This window comes from Sprattus sprattus, assembly GCF_963457725.1.
Source record: "Sprattus sprattus genome assembly, chromosome: 8".
Classification (NCBI taxonomy): Eukaryota; Metazoa; Chordata; class Actinopteri; order Clupeiformes; family Clupeidae; genus Sprattus; species Sprattus sprattus.
The window spans coordinates 29,085,951-29,102,508 of record NC_137927.1 but is presented as its reverse complement, the minus strand read 5'-3'; the positions used below and the strand labels follow the sequence as shown (position 1 = coordinate 29,102,508).

Sequence of the window (16,558 nt, the reverse complement as noted above, 5' to 3'; positions counted from 1 at the left end):
AAGATGAGGAGCATCTTGTCTATTGGACACACACATACATATCTGCATAACTCTGAGGGAAAACTTCCTCTGACTCCCTCCCTCTGAAGTCAGTCGATTCGACCGGTGGCACAATGTCCCTCCGTGACACCTACAGAGGCTCACTACTCTGAATGATAGCCGCTGTCACATGTTACGGCCTGCCACCAGTTCTTCACTAAATCACTCCACTATTGTTTCAGGAGCGCTTTAAAAATGTTCAGCTTTAGCCCTGGCAGAATTAAGGGGAGAGAAAGCAATTTCAGGTGGCAGACGAGGAGGAGAGAGAAAGAGATGGGGGGGGGGGGGGGGGGGGGGGGGTGGTTGGGATAGAGAATGAAGGTAAGGATGGAGTCCGGGTGGGGTGCACTTTACGTGTTAAGCAAGGATCAAACAAAAGCATGTTCCCATTACAGTCAAAATACTTTTTGAATAGGCGAGTGTGTTACTGCACTTTAGGGTGCTCAAACATTCATTTGGCAGATGCTTTTATCCAATTATATTATTATTACAGTGCACACACACACAAACACAGATGCTTTTATCCAATTATATTATATTACAGTGCACACACACACAAACACACACACACACACACACACACACACACACGCACACGCACACACACACACACACACACACACACACACACACACACACACACACACACACACACGCACACACACGCACTGCAGACACACAGAATTACCTAAGTCAGGAGACCTACTCCCAGGCAAATGCCTTCTTAAGCACATAAAAGCCCATCCGGTACTTGAATCAACTATCTGATCTGGCTTGGACAATACTGCATAATGGATGGTGAGCCGAGAAGCTGGCTTGATATGTACATGGCAGGGGCCAAACTAATGGATATTTTCTCCACATATCGTAAAAGGCCCTCTAGGTTACCTGTCTACTCATGTACATACACCTTGATCAGTCTTTTGATTTGGTGTTATACCTCCTCGCATAGACTATGGAGAAGAACACTTACACGCACACGCGCGCACACACACACACACACACACACACACACACACACACACATACACACACACACACACCCATGCACCAACTGCTCCCAACAGTGAGGTTAACTCTGTCATCTACAGCTTACCTCAGAGTGTAGAGTAGGGTTTGTGAGGTTAGATCTGCCATGTACACATTACCTCATAGTGTAGAGTAGGGTGTGTGAGGTTAGCGGTTAGCTCTGTCATCTACACATTACCTCATAGTGTAGAGAAAGGTGTGTGAGGTTAGCTCTGTCATCTACACATTACCTCATAGTGTACAGTAGGGTGCCGTCATCTTGGATTCTCAGCAGTTTGTTGGGCATCGTCATGTTGTGGGCCACCGATTTCTTGCCATTGTGGAAGAAGGTGTCTGGTGTCCAAATCTTGCTGGCCATGAGGTTGTTAAGGCGCAGGATGTTCATGGGCCCATCGAACTTGAGCCTCTCATCCTTCCAGCTTTGTCGGAAGAAGACATCTATCGTGTATTCCTGTCAGGTCAAACAGCAGGCCTTTACTAAGTCTTTGCCATGACGATGCACCAGCACCACGGTAACAGCTGCTATGACAACACCACACAAAAAAACGCCCTTCTAAAATCATCTTTTTCGCTAACATTCCTCCTGCTATTATTACCTGCTATCACCTCCCACCCCCTTAATATTCCCTCCAGTCTGTGCTGCCTGCAGCTTTATGTGTGTGCCATTAGCGAGCACTGCTCCATGTTACAGCACACAGCATAAAAAAACAAACACGCTGTCATGTACACTTTCTTCAGCGGCTACAAAGACCTGCTCCAGTCCATAAAAAAAAAGCACACGCTCAGTGTCACCCGTTACGCAAACGGCACTACTGGGGGCAGTGAAGCAGCGCACAGGAAAATTGGCCTTTTTATGAGGGGAGAGGGGGCAGGGGGGGGGGCACGGCGGGGGTTATTTAACAGGTGCAATCTGGTGCGTGCTCTCCGGCCTCGCTCTTTATGCGCCTGACGTGTCCCCAACCGACCCCTTGTGCCGGGTCTGCGGGCCCCGGGGCCAAGAATGCAATCCAGAAGCCAAACAAGCCAAGTCCCCTCTTTGCCCTTCTATCCCCCTCACCCTCCTCCTCCTCCTCCTCCTCCTTGTCCTCATCCCCACCCCCACTCTGCCCTCCTCCTCATTCTCGTCCTCTTTCTCTAAGTTCCATTCTCACAGGCTCTCTGATTGGCTCAGGGGCAACCGGCATTAATAGGCATGATGGCAGCCTGTGTGTTTGTGCGTGCGTGCATATGTGGGTTTGTGTGCCCATATGTGCATGTGTGTTCATGTGTACTCGTGTGGCCATATTTGTGTATGCATGTGTCTGTATATATATAGTGAAACTAGAGCGTATCTCCTTCTGCATATTGTGGTGTAAATCTACTTTTTAATGGAATTCTTCACCATTTCCCCCCAAAACTGCTTTTTTTTGGCCATCATTATTACAAATTATTATATTTTTATATTATATTATTATATTATAAAACCTAAACTCTCTCTTTGTTTGTGTTGGTGTGCAAATGTGTCTTTTCTCCCTTGTATCGCCAAAATAAAGAAAAGCATCAGCCTCAGCATCAGCCTCAGCATCAGCCTCAGCATCAGCCTCAGCATCATCAGCAGCAGCCGCAGCAGCAACAGCAACAACAGCAGCAGGGGGTCCCTCGCCGAGCCGAGGCCGAAAGGAGACAAAAGCAGCCGCACATCCATCATGACCTGCACCAGGCAGGGGGGCTGCCGCCGGAGGTGCATGAGTCTTTATCATACATGTGGATGACAGCATCTTAAGAGACTAGAGGAGCTTAGGCATTTTTCATCCCGGCTTTGGCCGCCAGTGCAGCCCGATGAATGGCTGAGGCGCTATCGCAGAGAGACAAAGACAAAGAAGACATTCTAATGGGAAGGGAGGGGTGGGCGGGGTGGGCGGGGAGGGGGGGGGGGGGCGGTGGGGGTGGAGGGTAAGGGACGAGGGACTTTATCTGAAGCTTATTGGTGAGGGACTTTGGACATTCAGACAGCTGTGGTATGGAGAGTAGAAGTACTGTAATCAGTCCACGCAGCAGAAAGAGGAGCTTTATCGAGAGGAGATGAAAACAGAGAGAGCGTGTCCCTTTGAAATGAGTCATCCAGCCATAGGAAAGGCAGCACGGTCAAATGATCACTCGTAATGACGGGGGGGGGGGGGGGGGGGGGCGACAAGGCACCTGGAGCGTGCCCGTTACTCTGCAAGGAAAGCAGGGCTTTGCTAAATTGCGCCCATAACCTCTTCGAGGTTGTTTACAAAATGCCATAGATTCACGCCTCATTAAGCTTTGTTAAACTGGCAAAACGGCCGCAGAGAGGTGCTCTCTGAAACAGATAACGGCCTGATGAGACTAATCGCCGCCGGTCCAGAGCCGGAGCCGAACCGGATCAGAGCCAGATCTGGGCCAGAATTGAGCCTGCTCCATTGTTCCTCATCTGCTTTCAGTACCCCTTCTCTGTTGATGATTAAAACACTTTCACTGGAAACTGCAGGGCAAGCATGTCTTGTTAAGTAGCCCAGATTTCTTCATCGGTTTATCTGCGTGGTTAAGTACCTCTGGGTCCACTATGTGGACTGTTTAAAATGAATCCGGTGTGTGCATTGAGCCAATATTCAAGATGGGTGAAGCCTAGTTAGTACCTGTCTTTGGAATACTTCAAAACATAAAAACTGTTTTGAGAAAGCTATGGGGAAAGTCATTCATCAGCTGCTAAGATTCATTGAGTAAGCCATTTCGAACACACGCCGGTTAATAGGTGTGTGTATAGAGAAGAGCCGATGACTGATGAATGCTTTTGTGTGTTGCGTCTGGAGCGGACTAGGGGGGACAGAAAGCTTTGCGTGACTGAGAGGATCATTTTGTGTAGGCTGAAGATGATTTATTGACACCGCCGCCTGCGAGGAAATAAAGAGCACGCCAAAAACATGGAGGGGCCCGTTCTCTTCAAAAATGACTTTAAAAGAAAAATAGACTTTTTAATTATTCAATAGATCTAATACTGCATCAGGAATGAGGACTAGTACGCGACCCCTGGATGGGGGACAGAATCCATTTCAGTGGCAGTAAACGGATGACTGATACCCTCTCCGAGTGCGAAATGGAGTAAGGTGCGATATATATATGAGCAAGGCAGAACTTACCACAGGGCTGTTCAAAAAAGAGGGGCCAATTTCGCCCTTTGAAAATGAATGAAAAATGCATCAAAGTGCGAGAGGAGAAGGCATACATCTATCCGACGAGGGACGGAACGAGACGAGTCAGTGGATGAGATGAGCTGTGAGAGGAGGGCGCCAGTCACACAATAGGACAGACGCCACATATGGCTTATCTCTTTTACCCACTTCCAGGGCATCACAAAGGAACACAGGCTACATCCTCTCCCCTCTGAATAAACCACAATAAGGAACATCCACTCACAAAGAAAACGGGAAGGCTTAGGGGAAGCGTGCCGCAGCACCATCAAGCAAGTGGGCTTAGGGGTGGAGTTAACGTGTTCATGGAGGTATACACATATTACTGGCACGGCACACGTCTGGTAAAGAGAAGATGCTTCTGGATGATCCAGAAATCAGACACACGACACCCTTAACATTCCTTGAAATATTCAATTCAATTCAATTCGATTCAATTCAATTCAATTCAATTCAATTCAATTCAATTCAATTCAATTCAATTCAATTCAATTCAATTCAATTCAATTCAATTCAATAACAACTAGAATTGTGCCAGAGCCTAAACCCCCAAGAGCAAGGTGATGAGGGCAAGGAAAATCTCCCTTTTAACAGGAAAAAACCTTGAGCAGAACCTCATTGTCAGCCGGGAAGGGAGGAGAGAAGGAGATAACTATATGAATGCTGTTATTGAAAAAAATCATTACTGACACAGGTTATAGGAACATAGTGTTGGACACTGTGCAGTATATATACAGCAACTCACGACTGGTCAAAAATGGTCCGGTCAGGTTATAGGAACACTGTGTTTGAGACTTTAGAGTACATTTACAGCATCTCACGTCTGGTAAAAAATGGTCTGATCTACAATCTTACTGACGCATCACCAGACAACTCTAGAGGTCTGGATCATCTTCTGAAGACAGCTACGGCGCGGAGCGAGTCACTTAGGGTCTCCTTCCCTTGCCACTGACAGCTCTTCCCATTAGGAGCAATTAGCAGCACCCTCAGTTTGTTTAGAGGGCAATCCAGATACTTCCCTCTGTTGCGCTGCGAAGTCGAGGATAACACCGAAAGGATCATCCGAGTGAATTAAGAAGTTAAGTGCTCTAATATCGAGATCTCCTGCCCTATAGCTCCATAGCTGAAATTAATAATGTAGCTAGATGTGTGTGTGTTTGTGGGTGTGTGTGTATGTGTGTGTGTGTGTGTGTCTAGCGGTGTGTGTGTGTTTGTGTGTGTGTGGAAATAATACACGTCCTGTTTTATCTGAAATTAAAAATCAAATGAACTGTTGCGCAGGGGCTGTCAGATGCCAGAAAAGCTCTTTCTTTTCAAGACTACAGGTGAGGAGTGTTCCACATTCAGGATATGAGAACTGTCTGACTCTCCTTCACTTCACTGCCTCTCGTTATTGTGCCACAAATTTCACTGAGACATGACTAAAGAACTATCCACCAAAGAACACACACAAAGAGAGAGAGAGGGAATTATACGTTAAGCTCCACTCGAAAGTCACTGTAAGTGCTTTTACTTGGGACACTACAGTAGATAATGTTTATGGGGTTTCTCTTTTGTTGTTTTTACATTGCACTAATCTCTTCCTTAGTACTTGATGTATGCACTTCTTTATGAATTAATTGATTATTTATTCACTTATTATATCCAATTCAATTTTATAAAACAATAACATTGTCTTAAGGCGCTTTACAGAGCCCATATATATACCAGTATATTATATTATATGTAAATATATATTAACTATGTATGGTTTAACATGAGAGATTCAGCAGGAGAGTTTTAGGCCTTCAAACACATCATCACAGAGGTAACGTTAGAAAAGCAGGGAGAAGTCTTACCATGTCTGTGTCTGACACCGGGCCAAAGCTGGTGACATAGATGTTTGTTGTCACCTCGGTTACCCGATCTGAAATTACAGTGGGAGAAAAGGCAAGGGCAAGAAAAGAAAGAAAAACGTCAACTTATTTTCTGCCTTTTGTCCCTGAAACTCGAAACAACTTTCAAGTGTTTCAATTTTCTGCTGCACTCACACAATCACACAGTCCCTTCGCAAGCCTTCGCTCGCCAGTTTGTTGTCCATGACAACGGGCAATTTCATATAAACGGTTGCAACTCTCAATCTCGCCTTTGTTACCCTTACAGCAGAATTGGACTTATTTTGTTTTGAAAGCCACTCTGTGCACCTTTTATGTGGTTCCCTCAGCCTGCTGTTATGTTTGTCATGAAAAGGTTTTCTCCAATGTTTGCCTGATCCAGAGAACTCACTCTACAACCCCCCCCCCCCCCCACACACACACACACACACTCCCCCCACTCCTACCCCATTTATCCTCCCCTCGGTCCAGACTCTCCTTCATGGCACAGATCTATTTCTTCCCGTCCGCCCAGACTCTCCTCCATCGTACAGATCTGTTCATTAAGCTAAACAAAGTGCTATCAAGCAAGACAGAGTGACCTAGAGCTCCTCCGCAGATGACAGGATGGAGGGCTGAAAAATATCTACCCCCCACAATAAAATGGATCAGTTATTCATTTACGAACCCATATTCATCAAATGAAACAAGCAATATTCCCATCCATGCTGACACTTGGACTCATTTCTCTAAGCAAGCTCTTCTGTCTGTCTACACATATGTGTGTATGTGTCCATGCATGTGTTTATGAGTGTGTGTGTGTGTGTGTGTGTGTATGTATGTATGTATGTGTGTATTTGTCTGTTTGAGCTTATGTGTAGGCATGTGTATGCTAAACCAGACACTCCCAGTAGCAAGGGGCCATCTATTTCATTTAATAATGGAGGCGGCGTCCAACCATCGACTTCCCCAGAGTGATTTAAAGACGTGGGGAGGGAATGAAAGGTTGGAACAAGACAACTAATGACTGTTGTCACTTAATTGCCTTATGAAGAAATATGACCTGCTTACCTTGCAAACAAAAGAAACACACACACACGCACACACACACAAACACACGTTCCTAACCTAATACTAAATAAAAGAATGTTGCACACACAAAGCTTAAATACAAAATGCCTTCAGGGATTTTGATGCAATTTACTATTAACAAAATCTAGAGTGCATTCAATGCCCGAGGTTGCTAGTGTGTTTTATTAATAGAAATGTAACGTAGGGTGGTTTATGCATGGCAGAGAACCCTCAGAACTGTGTTGAAAGACCTTGATGCCTCTGTTCTTTCCCCTTTCTCCCCCTCACCCTTTAGTATTCATATATGCCCAGAAATATCCAAATCTGCCAGCACAGATGGAGATGACATGTGCGCTGTGTTTCTCTCCAAGTCAAATTGAGGGGTTTGCTGGAGAAACAACAACGATTGGGGGGACGAAACAAGACGAGACGACGCAGGAGAACTCCCACTTTCAGAAAGAAAAGCGAATCTGAAACGTTGATGCTTTTTAACTGTAATACAGATGACATGTGCGCTGTGTTTCTCTCCAAGTCAAATTGAGGGGTTTGCTGGAGAAACAACAACGATTGGGGGGACGAAACAAGACGAGACGACGCAGGAGAACTCCCACTTTCAGAAAGAAAAGCGAATCTGAAACGTTGATGCTTTTTAACTGTAATACAGATGACATGTGCGCTGTTTCTCTCCAAGTCAAATTGAGGGGTTGCTGGAGAAACAACAACGATTGGGGGGACGAAACAAGACGAGACGACGCAGGAGAACTCCCACTTTCAGAAAGAAAAGCGAATCTGAAACGTTTACGCTTTTTAACTGTAATACAGATGACATGTGCGCTGTTTCTCTCCAAGTCAAATTGAGGGTTTGCTGGAGAAACAACAACGATTGGGGGGACGAAACAAGACGAGACGACGCAGGAGAACTCCCACTTTCAGAAAGAAAAGCGAATCTGAAACGTTTACGCTTTCTAACCCTCAGACAGAGGGGGAAGACGAGCCGAAGGAGGTTGCAGAATTTAAATTACCACTGGCGGCCAGGTTCTTGTGGGACAGCACGGGCACCGAGGCTCTCGAGGCGTTGGATGGGGGTTGGGTTGAGTTAGCTTGACTTGGAGAGGGGGTGGTATTTTGATGGCAAATGGGGGGAGGTTTTTGCAGGAGGCTAACCAGATTGGAGCACCACACACAGGGTAATGCACCTTGCCTGCGCTTCACCTCACACAGCTGACAGACGCTGACACCTGAACCTCTCTCACCTTCTGCCAATTCACCCGCGCTGGCAAACCCCCCCCCTCGAGGACTAATGATCCCACTCCAGCTCATGGCTGATAGCATGCCAGCATTCATTTAAGTCTTAAATAATAATGAATAACACCCGCCCTCCAGGCCAGCTCAGCTTTTACAATGCGTGCACTTTTTTTCTCCACTGATTGGACAGGGATGGTAAATTAGAGCAGCTCATTTGTCTTTTTTTTTTCTTTTTAAAGTGCTCTCCGAAGCACATTCTCTGCATTCCACGTTGGAAACCATTTAAAACAATGTTCTCTTCAAGGTGACCATAGGTGCCCCGAGCTTCTGTAATTATGTCATGTATGAGCCTCGGTTCAGTGCACTGGCCCAGGAGGAGTGTGGAGTGTTTACTGTTCAGCTTCTCACCATCACTCACTTCCTATCATCGATTAACAGACCCCCCTCTCATGTTGTTTATCATCATCCTGCGATTGGGTGCCTAATACCTGCTGGGCTGGAGGCCGGCGACAAAAATCACCTTCAGCTCAATCAATACTTACTCTTGAGGACGAAATCATAATTAAAGGCTGGCCTGTGCTGCCCTGAAATGTGCTTTTTATTAGAGCATTAAATCCCTGAACAGGGGTGATAGCTGCAGCTCTCGCCCAATGCTGAGGGATTGCTCTCTGATTTGCCTGCAAGACTTAATCATCCAGAGGCAGCAATGCTGTCGTAGCGATCTGAGTCCGGCAGGGTGGTGGTGGTGGTGGTGGTGGGTGGTGGTGGTTGGTGGTTGGTAAGGCAGACCTGTGGACACCCCCCCCTCACCCTGCTATGACCATCACCATGGTGATTGGATGATGAGGATAATAACACTTAACTTCCCCAGTCTGTCAATCAATTCGATATATTTAAGTCGCAATTACAGAGCAATCTCAGATAATCTCTCTCTTTGCACTGATAACAGGATACATGAAGCGGTATAGCATAAGTCATCTCTCTAACCACCATGAAGAGAATCACAATATCATAGTAACCTTTCCTAAATGCACACCAATATCACTCTATCATGTCATATCATATCTCAGGCCTGGAAAGGGAGATAAAAACAACAAAAAAACTACCTTTGATATGTTTCGCATACTTGTGGGACACTTGAAAACTGAACTGTTAAGGACCATTAAGAAAAGGAGGAAGGCTGCATTAAGAAATCCTATGGGAGCCAGAAACCGACAAGTCCTGATGTGGAGAGAGTGATTCTACAACACGCCCTCCCACACACACACACACACACACACACACACACACACACACGCACGCACGCACATTCAGTCTCAGATGAGTCTGACATATAGGCAATATGTCCACATAGCCCTGAGTGCTTTGAAGTTAACCAAAATGTGCTGCCTGGCAGACCATCAAGCACTGTAAACTTAATCTATGTCTGTCTATATGATACATCACAGATGCTGTGCACTACACTCAAAGCAGAAGAGCACACAGCAGTGAGTGAGTAGAAGACTAGAGCTTACTTTCTTTATGAACAAATTGCCATGACTACCACAGTATTGTTGGGTGCAGAATGACAACTGGGCACACAGTGTTTATGTACCTGTGTACTATAAATACTGGCTCTTTAGTACACTACATGATCATACATGGCAGAGAATGGGAGTCTTTTGTTTCAAAGTTGAGTGAGGCGGTGAGGGCGACTCTGCTGAGTAGATTCATTTGTTTCATGTAATCAGCACACCTCCAGGACCACAATACTTGATGAAGATTATTTCCAAACACTGTTAATGATTTAAGAATATAATAATCAAGTGCCTTGTATTATTCATTCCTTGTATGAATAATGTGCTTATGAAAGCAGGAACATGTCTTTTCGGTATGTGAGTAACTTAGATTTTAGATGCCACTTAGTCTGCATATGGAAAAAAGCATGTTTAGACCAGAGGTGATAAGAAGGGAACTGTGCTTCTTCCAGGACCACAATACCGTGCTCTAACCTCCAGACACAAAAACAGTTTCGTAACCCTCGCCGTCTCACTACTGAACAACTAACCCATAGTAGCATACATATATATTTATCCACTGTAGCATATATATTTATCCCTGCACTTCTTGCACTCTCCACTTCTTCTTTGCACTATTGTTGTAACAATTCACAGCTCCTGTATATACTTTCTTAAATGTCATAGACCATTGCACTGTTTGTTTTGTATTGTGTTGTAATGTATATTTTGTGTAAGCACATTGAGAGCCAGTTTACCAAGTCAAATTCCTTGTTTGTGCAAACTTACTTGGCCAATACAATCTGATTCTGATTCCGATTCTGATTCTAACCATGGGGTTTAAATGTCAGCCATGTTTGTGCCCGTGCTGGTTTGAGTGTGGACGAGCTGCCAGCCCCCCTGAGTCACCCGCGGCCGGCTGCTGATGCTGCTGTTGCTACTTCTGCCGGGGATGACTCGTCACTCTTGCGCTCGTGACACTTTGATTGGTTTCTCCGACGGATGGGCAGCTCTGCGTCAGGGTGAGTAAGGGTTTGAGCCTGACGTCCTGCCAGACAAACCCAATCACTTCCAGTCTGTTTGCCTCCTCCTCCTCCTCCTCCTGAGAGAGCTTGTGTCTTTTAATGTGCACAGTTTGGCCGCGACTTCATCGCAACCATTTAATCTGCTCTCGCTCGCTTTAAGGAATAAATAATCATTGAAACAGGGGTTGGTCTGATTCAGCTGACAGCTGAGGTGGGGTGGGTAGTCACTTCTCTTTAAGTAATGTCTCTGAAATGTAAGTTCAAATACTTGAATCAGCTGACAACACTGCTCTGGGATGCCTTTCCCAATCCGATTTTCCTCTTAAGACTGACCCTTTCCCTGTTCTCATCCCATGGATCAAGCGCAGGTGGCAGTGGCCAATCACCTAACAACAGGCCTCTGGGGAGCTCACTAGATCCTGTAATGATGACCCAGAGTGCTGATGGTGTGGCTGGAAATAGGGTCAAAGAACGCAGGTCAACGTTCAGGATGAAGCCGAGACAGGAAGATGAATGGCTCAGCCAAGTCAGTGGAGACATGGAATGGAAAGTAAACCCAATTTCTAGATTTTTTGCTTTTCTATTCTTTTTTTTTTTTTTTTTTGCTGAGATATGAAATGCAGCAGTGGGAGATTATAAATAATAAACGCCGTTTACAGCTCCTGTCAAAACACACATCTTTGCCAGTGTTTAAACTCTTCTCATTACTTATTTATAATGTTAGGTCATCCTGACTCTGAGCTGATGCTTTTGGCACACGGCTAAATGTAACAGAATTCTCGTATAGACCATGTGTTTACACAACTAGACCGTTTCCGTCGTTCAAGTTGGCTTCAGTGGTGAAGAAAGTGTCGAATGGGAACGATATCACCAGGTCTCATTGGGTTGATAAACTGGATGGTGGTTGCATAAACAGAGCGCACTAAAAATGACGCTGCCAAAATGAACTTAACCCAGCACAGCAGACTCAGACTCAGACTCTTACCTCCAAGGCCAGGTCGCAGTCGGTTATCGTAGCCATCCAGAAGTCTGTCCAGGATCCGTGTGAAGAGTGTGATGTTGTTCTTGAAGGCATCTGTACTTGCGTCGCCAGAAACCGACCTTAAAAAAAAAAAAAGCGCCCATGAATATGTATTGACCGTTTGTTCATAAAAACACGTGTGTCATGCTGTCATCATTACCCTGTAATGACATGACAATAGCCATTATTGGCTGGCTTAACAGCAACCTATTTTTTATTGATTTATTGAGCAGTCATAAGCTCAGCGTACGACAAAGAGAGGGGGAACACCTTCTCAAGGCTCAAATTATCAATCAGGGCATACTCTTCACACGCAAGCATCTGACAACGTGTCAAACCCTTCTGAAATGTGTCTCTGTGTCCCTTGCCTAGAACAGCCTCCTTCCCAGCGGGGAACGCTGATGTGTCGGTCATAAGCTCTTCAAAGCACAATGCCTGCTCTCCATGTCTCATTATCCCCACAGAACTTCTGGTAAGATTGTATGTGCTGCAACATTCTGAGGCGTAATCACAGCTAATTAATGATAATTATGTACCCCCAAGCAAGGTTTGTGCAATAAGCTAGTGGACCAACAGCCTGTATACATACATAATTAGCATAATGCACTGTGTACTGGTGACTGGTTATGTGTTTTGGTGGGGTTTCCAAAGCGATAGATAAAGATAGATGAAGTGGATACAATACAATAGATCTGTTCCCAACAACTGCACATCTTTTTTCATTTCAGGTGGCCTCATTTTAATCACTAGGTTATGGATTCTCATTTCAGCCATTTCTGTCCATATGGGTACCACTAAACATCCATCAATTAGAATGATTTCCCATGAAACTGTGATAATTGTGCTAATAGGCATTAGTCATCAAGGTTGTTTATGTAAACAGAACAAATTAACATTCTGCATGCTAGATTTGTATCCTTGCAGAATGTGATGTCCTGTTTTATGATTAACAGATCAAATTTGTGTTTCAAAACAATTATTTCTCCTCACCTGTTCAGTCAGGTAGCCTAATACAATGGTAAACATGACAAACAAGTCATGTCAACTGGATATTTGATTCCCCGACCTTTTGATACTCACAGAACTAACGGGGTAGTAAACTTGGCTAGAGGTCAGGCGAGCTGGTATCTTAATAGAGGTAATCTGTTCAGGTAAAATGCTCCTTGCACTCATGCTGATTCTCTGTGACTGCTTGAGGTGACCAACGGAGAGACCACGTTGGTAAGTGTGTGTGGGTTATTAACTCTAGGATTGCAGGGTGGTTGGTGCAAGGTAGCAAGTTTACGAAGTAGCCTTATGGTAAACAAAAAACAGCATGCGTTGTCTGTTCATGTTCTCTGTAATCAAAGTAAAGTATGCGAATTTCTGTTATGGAGAGTTAAAGGTTAAACTTGCATTGACTTGCAAAGACTTACATTACAAAAAAGCAAGCTAAATTATTTTTAGGAAAGTTTGTCTGTCTACATCCGCCTTTTCATCACTGTTATAATATCATACCGTCAGCCTCTGTATATCCAACCTAACCTTGCGAAAAGTTCGTTTGTAGCATACAAACAGATAGCCCTGGCTTTAACTCAAAGTAAACTCTACTGCAAAGCGAATTTCATGCGCGCAACCCTACCGCTTGGTCAGCAGGATCAATGATAGTGCAGCGTGTCTGGGACTGTACTAGATCTGACAGAAACGCAGTTAACTTACACTTAATGAAACGGGGCTCTCCCCGACAATCAGTAGGCTACTTCGCTCCCTGTCTCATCGAAGCTGTAATCTACCTCCACCTAGAGGAAACGTGTAGGTCCCGGGAGTGCGGGACTTGACAACATACTGCCTAAGATTGTCATTCAAACAAACAAACAAACAAAAAAATATTAAACGCAGCCAAACAACTCCGCAATGTAGCAAAAAAATATTAAATGTAGCCTAATTAATGTATATCAAAACAAAAATCGTATGAACCATTTTGACCAACTGAATAGGCTGACGCTGTCAAGTCCACTTCTACTCTTCTTCTACTCTTACTGAATATAAATCGAACACTTACCTTGTGTGCAAATGCACTATTAAGTACAGACAGAAGAACAGATGGAAGAGTATGATCACCCTCTCCCTCATTGCTGGTTTGAACACCTACAGAAAACAGAGCGGAACGTAGGAAAGCGGTTGAATTATTACAGTTCCAGCTACATTTCCACTTATTGATAGCTATGAACTACCCACTTTGTACCATTTATTTAAACGCAAATGTAAAATAACACAGGCTTTTCCGGTGAACTCAGATTCCACGTTCACGTACACAATCACAAGCGCAGACACATTACATTAATATTTACAACACGTTAACAAAGGCCACTTGATAATACTGTCACAGACACTGAAATTCTAAGCATTGCAAGATCATTTCTTTTACCAAACGCCTCCGTCCCAAACAAACACGGCTCGTGGTGGGTCTCACGTGTGGGCAACCTCTTTGGATATTCTTAAATGCACTGTAATGTAGATCTTAAGATGCGCTTATTGTTGTCTCGTAAGCTCTGAAAATAAGTAAAACACATATAAGTGTATCGAAATATTCACCTGTTGGATAAGCTGTTTATCCTTTTTAATTTCCCCCCTGAATCGAAACACTGAAGGTATGAAAGTTGAGCCCAACAGCTCACGGCACTGATGGTTTCAGTGAGGTTTCGGTGAAGATTTCAAGGGAGCGCGCAATTGAAACGAGGGCGAGCCGTATTATACTTCCAGTACAGATCTCACACATTCCTAATTGGAGATCCACATCTCCAAATCTTAAAAAATAATAATGATCCACCTGACTCTGCCTAACCCTAAATCTCTCTCACAGCACTAAGTGGTAGGCTTCACCTCTACTAAGCTGAGTCCACAATACATATTTTGCGCGTGAGAAAGAAGAAAAACTACAAAGAAAGAGCCGTCTGGTAACGACAGGGTCCTAAAGCCAGCGTGTTCATTGGTTTGTGCCTTCCTTCAAATCAAAAGATATAGGACGGAATGAGGTAATGGTGATGAGTTGTTACTATGGGAACATCACAATAATTCAAAACGATATTGGTGTTTTAATGTTAATACAACATGATGATGGTGACGATGGTGATGATGATTACAGCGGAGAGATTGCTGATGTATTTTGAATCATAAATGGTGAAGTAATCATAGTGATGATAAAGAACACATGGAAGTGATCCTACATTTTGCAGAGATATGAAGAGGTTTAAGCCCCAGCAGAGAATTAAGCCAGCTGCATATGCTGGTTAACAAATTACAGATATTACACCGGATCTGGTGGATACAATTCTGCAACCACCCCCAAAAATGTACAATACATAGAATATTGCTGTTACATACTGTGCACCCCACATTCAATCTATAATCAAGATATGTAGAATACAAAATAGGTTAATTAGAACCATGTATTAGTAAATGAAGACTGAATGTACATTATTCTGAGATATCTCGTTCTACGTTACGTTAAATAGGCTAGTTCATATATTGGATATGAATTGTCGTTGTTAAACAAGTTAAACAAATATTTATTTCTTGTCTGCTAAAAAAACCTGAAAGATATTCTGTATATTTGTGAGGGTGCAGTGTAAAACAGATATGCAATTTTTGAATTCAGAATATGCGAATAACCCCTTTAAAGTACTGTGTGTGTATGTTTGTGTGTGTGTGTGTGTGTGTATGTGTGTGTGTGTGTGTGTGTGTGTGAATGTTTGTGTGTGTGTGTGTGTGTGTGTGTGTGTGTGTGTGTGTGTGTGTGTGTGTGTGTGTGTGTGTGTGTGTGTGAAAGAGAGAAAGAGACAGCTTATGGATGTGTGGCAGTGCACGTACTGTATGTGTTTGTGTACCTACGTGCGTTTGTGTGTGTGTGCATATTATCTGTGTGTGCATATATGCAGTGTTCTGCATCCTTGGAGAACTGGGGAAATCACTGACACAGGCCAACATCTTAATCTTCGAAATCTGCTATAAACATTCCCTTGCTCCCGAGGAGGCTGTAATATTTTATGTGTTTGCTTGCCTCCACTGTTCTCAGAATTTATGCATTGTTGAAAGACAGACGCATAAATAAAGCCCCGCACACAATGACTTCCAAGCGGAGTAAATCAAAGAACCCTGACAGCCAGTCAGCCTAATGGAGCAAGTACAGGTTGCCAACAAATATCTTCGTCATCTTGCAGAATGGATGTGGCCACACAGGGCCCAGCAGTTTCACTGCAAACCCCATGCTCACTTCCCCTCAGACAGGCTTGGCTTTCACCCTGTTCCTATGGATGTCTGAGAAAAACAAGTGGTGCTGCGGTCACTTCCTGGCCAACTGTGAAGTCGGGAGATTTATTTCCCTGCCTCCCTCTAAATCACCTCAGGATCCTCATTGATCAAGCACTAACGATTAAACTCTAATTTAGCCTACGTGTCCCGCGGTCCTAGCTTAAATATTTAAACGTGCCTCGTCCAGGCCCTGCAGACCAGACGTCGGGTTGCGTTTTGCCGTAGCGTTAGCATGTTGTGTGAAAGTAACTGTGACCTGAGACGGTGGTGAGACGTTTGCGTTTTTCTCCCCGTTCTC

General features: G+C 44.3%; 1 protein-coding gene across 1 annotated transcript in view; it reads right to left on the bottom strand.

The window, feature by feature from the left end:
• gabra2b (gamma-aminobutyric acid type A receptor subunit alpha2b) overlaps positions 1-12,028 on the bottom strand; it is a 31,482-nt gene extending 19,454 nt beyond the window's left edge. Inside the window, exons 1-3 of the mRNA XM_080844138.1 lie at positions 11,935-12,028; positions 6,098-6,165; positions 1,299-1,519 (exon numbers count right to left, since the gene is read on the bottom strand). Coding sequence (XP_080700264.1) covers positions 1,299-1,519; positions 6,098-6,100 — 224 coding nt within the window. The 5' untranslated portion in view covers positions 6,101-6,165; positions 11,935-12,028. The remainder of the gene's footprint in view (positions 1-1,298; positions 1,520-6,097; positions 6,166-11,934) is intronic.
• Positions 12,029-16,558: the final 4,530 nt, after the last annotated feature.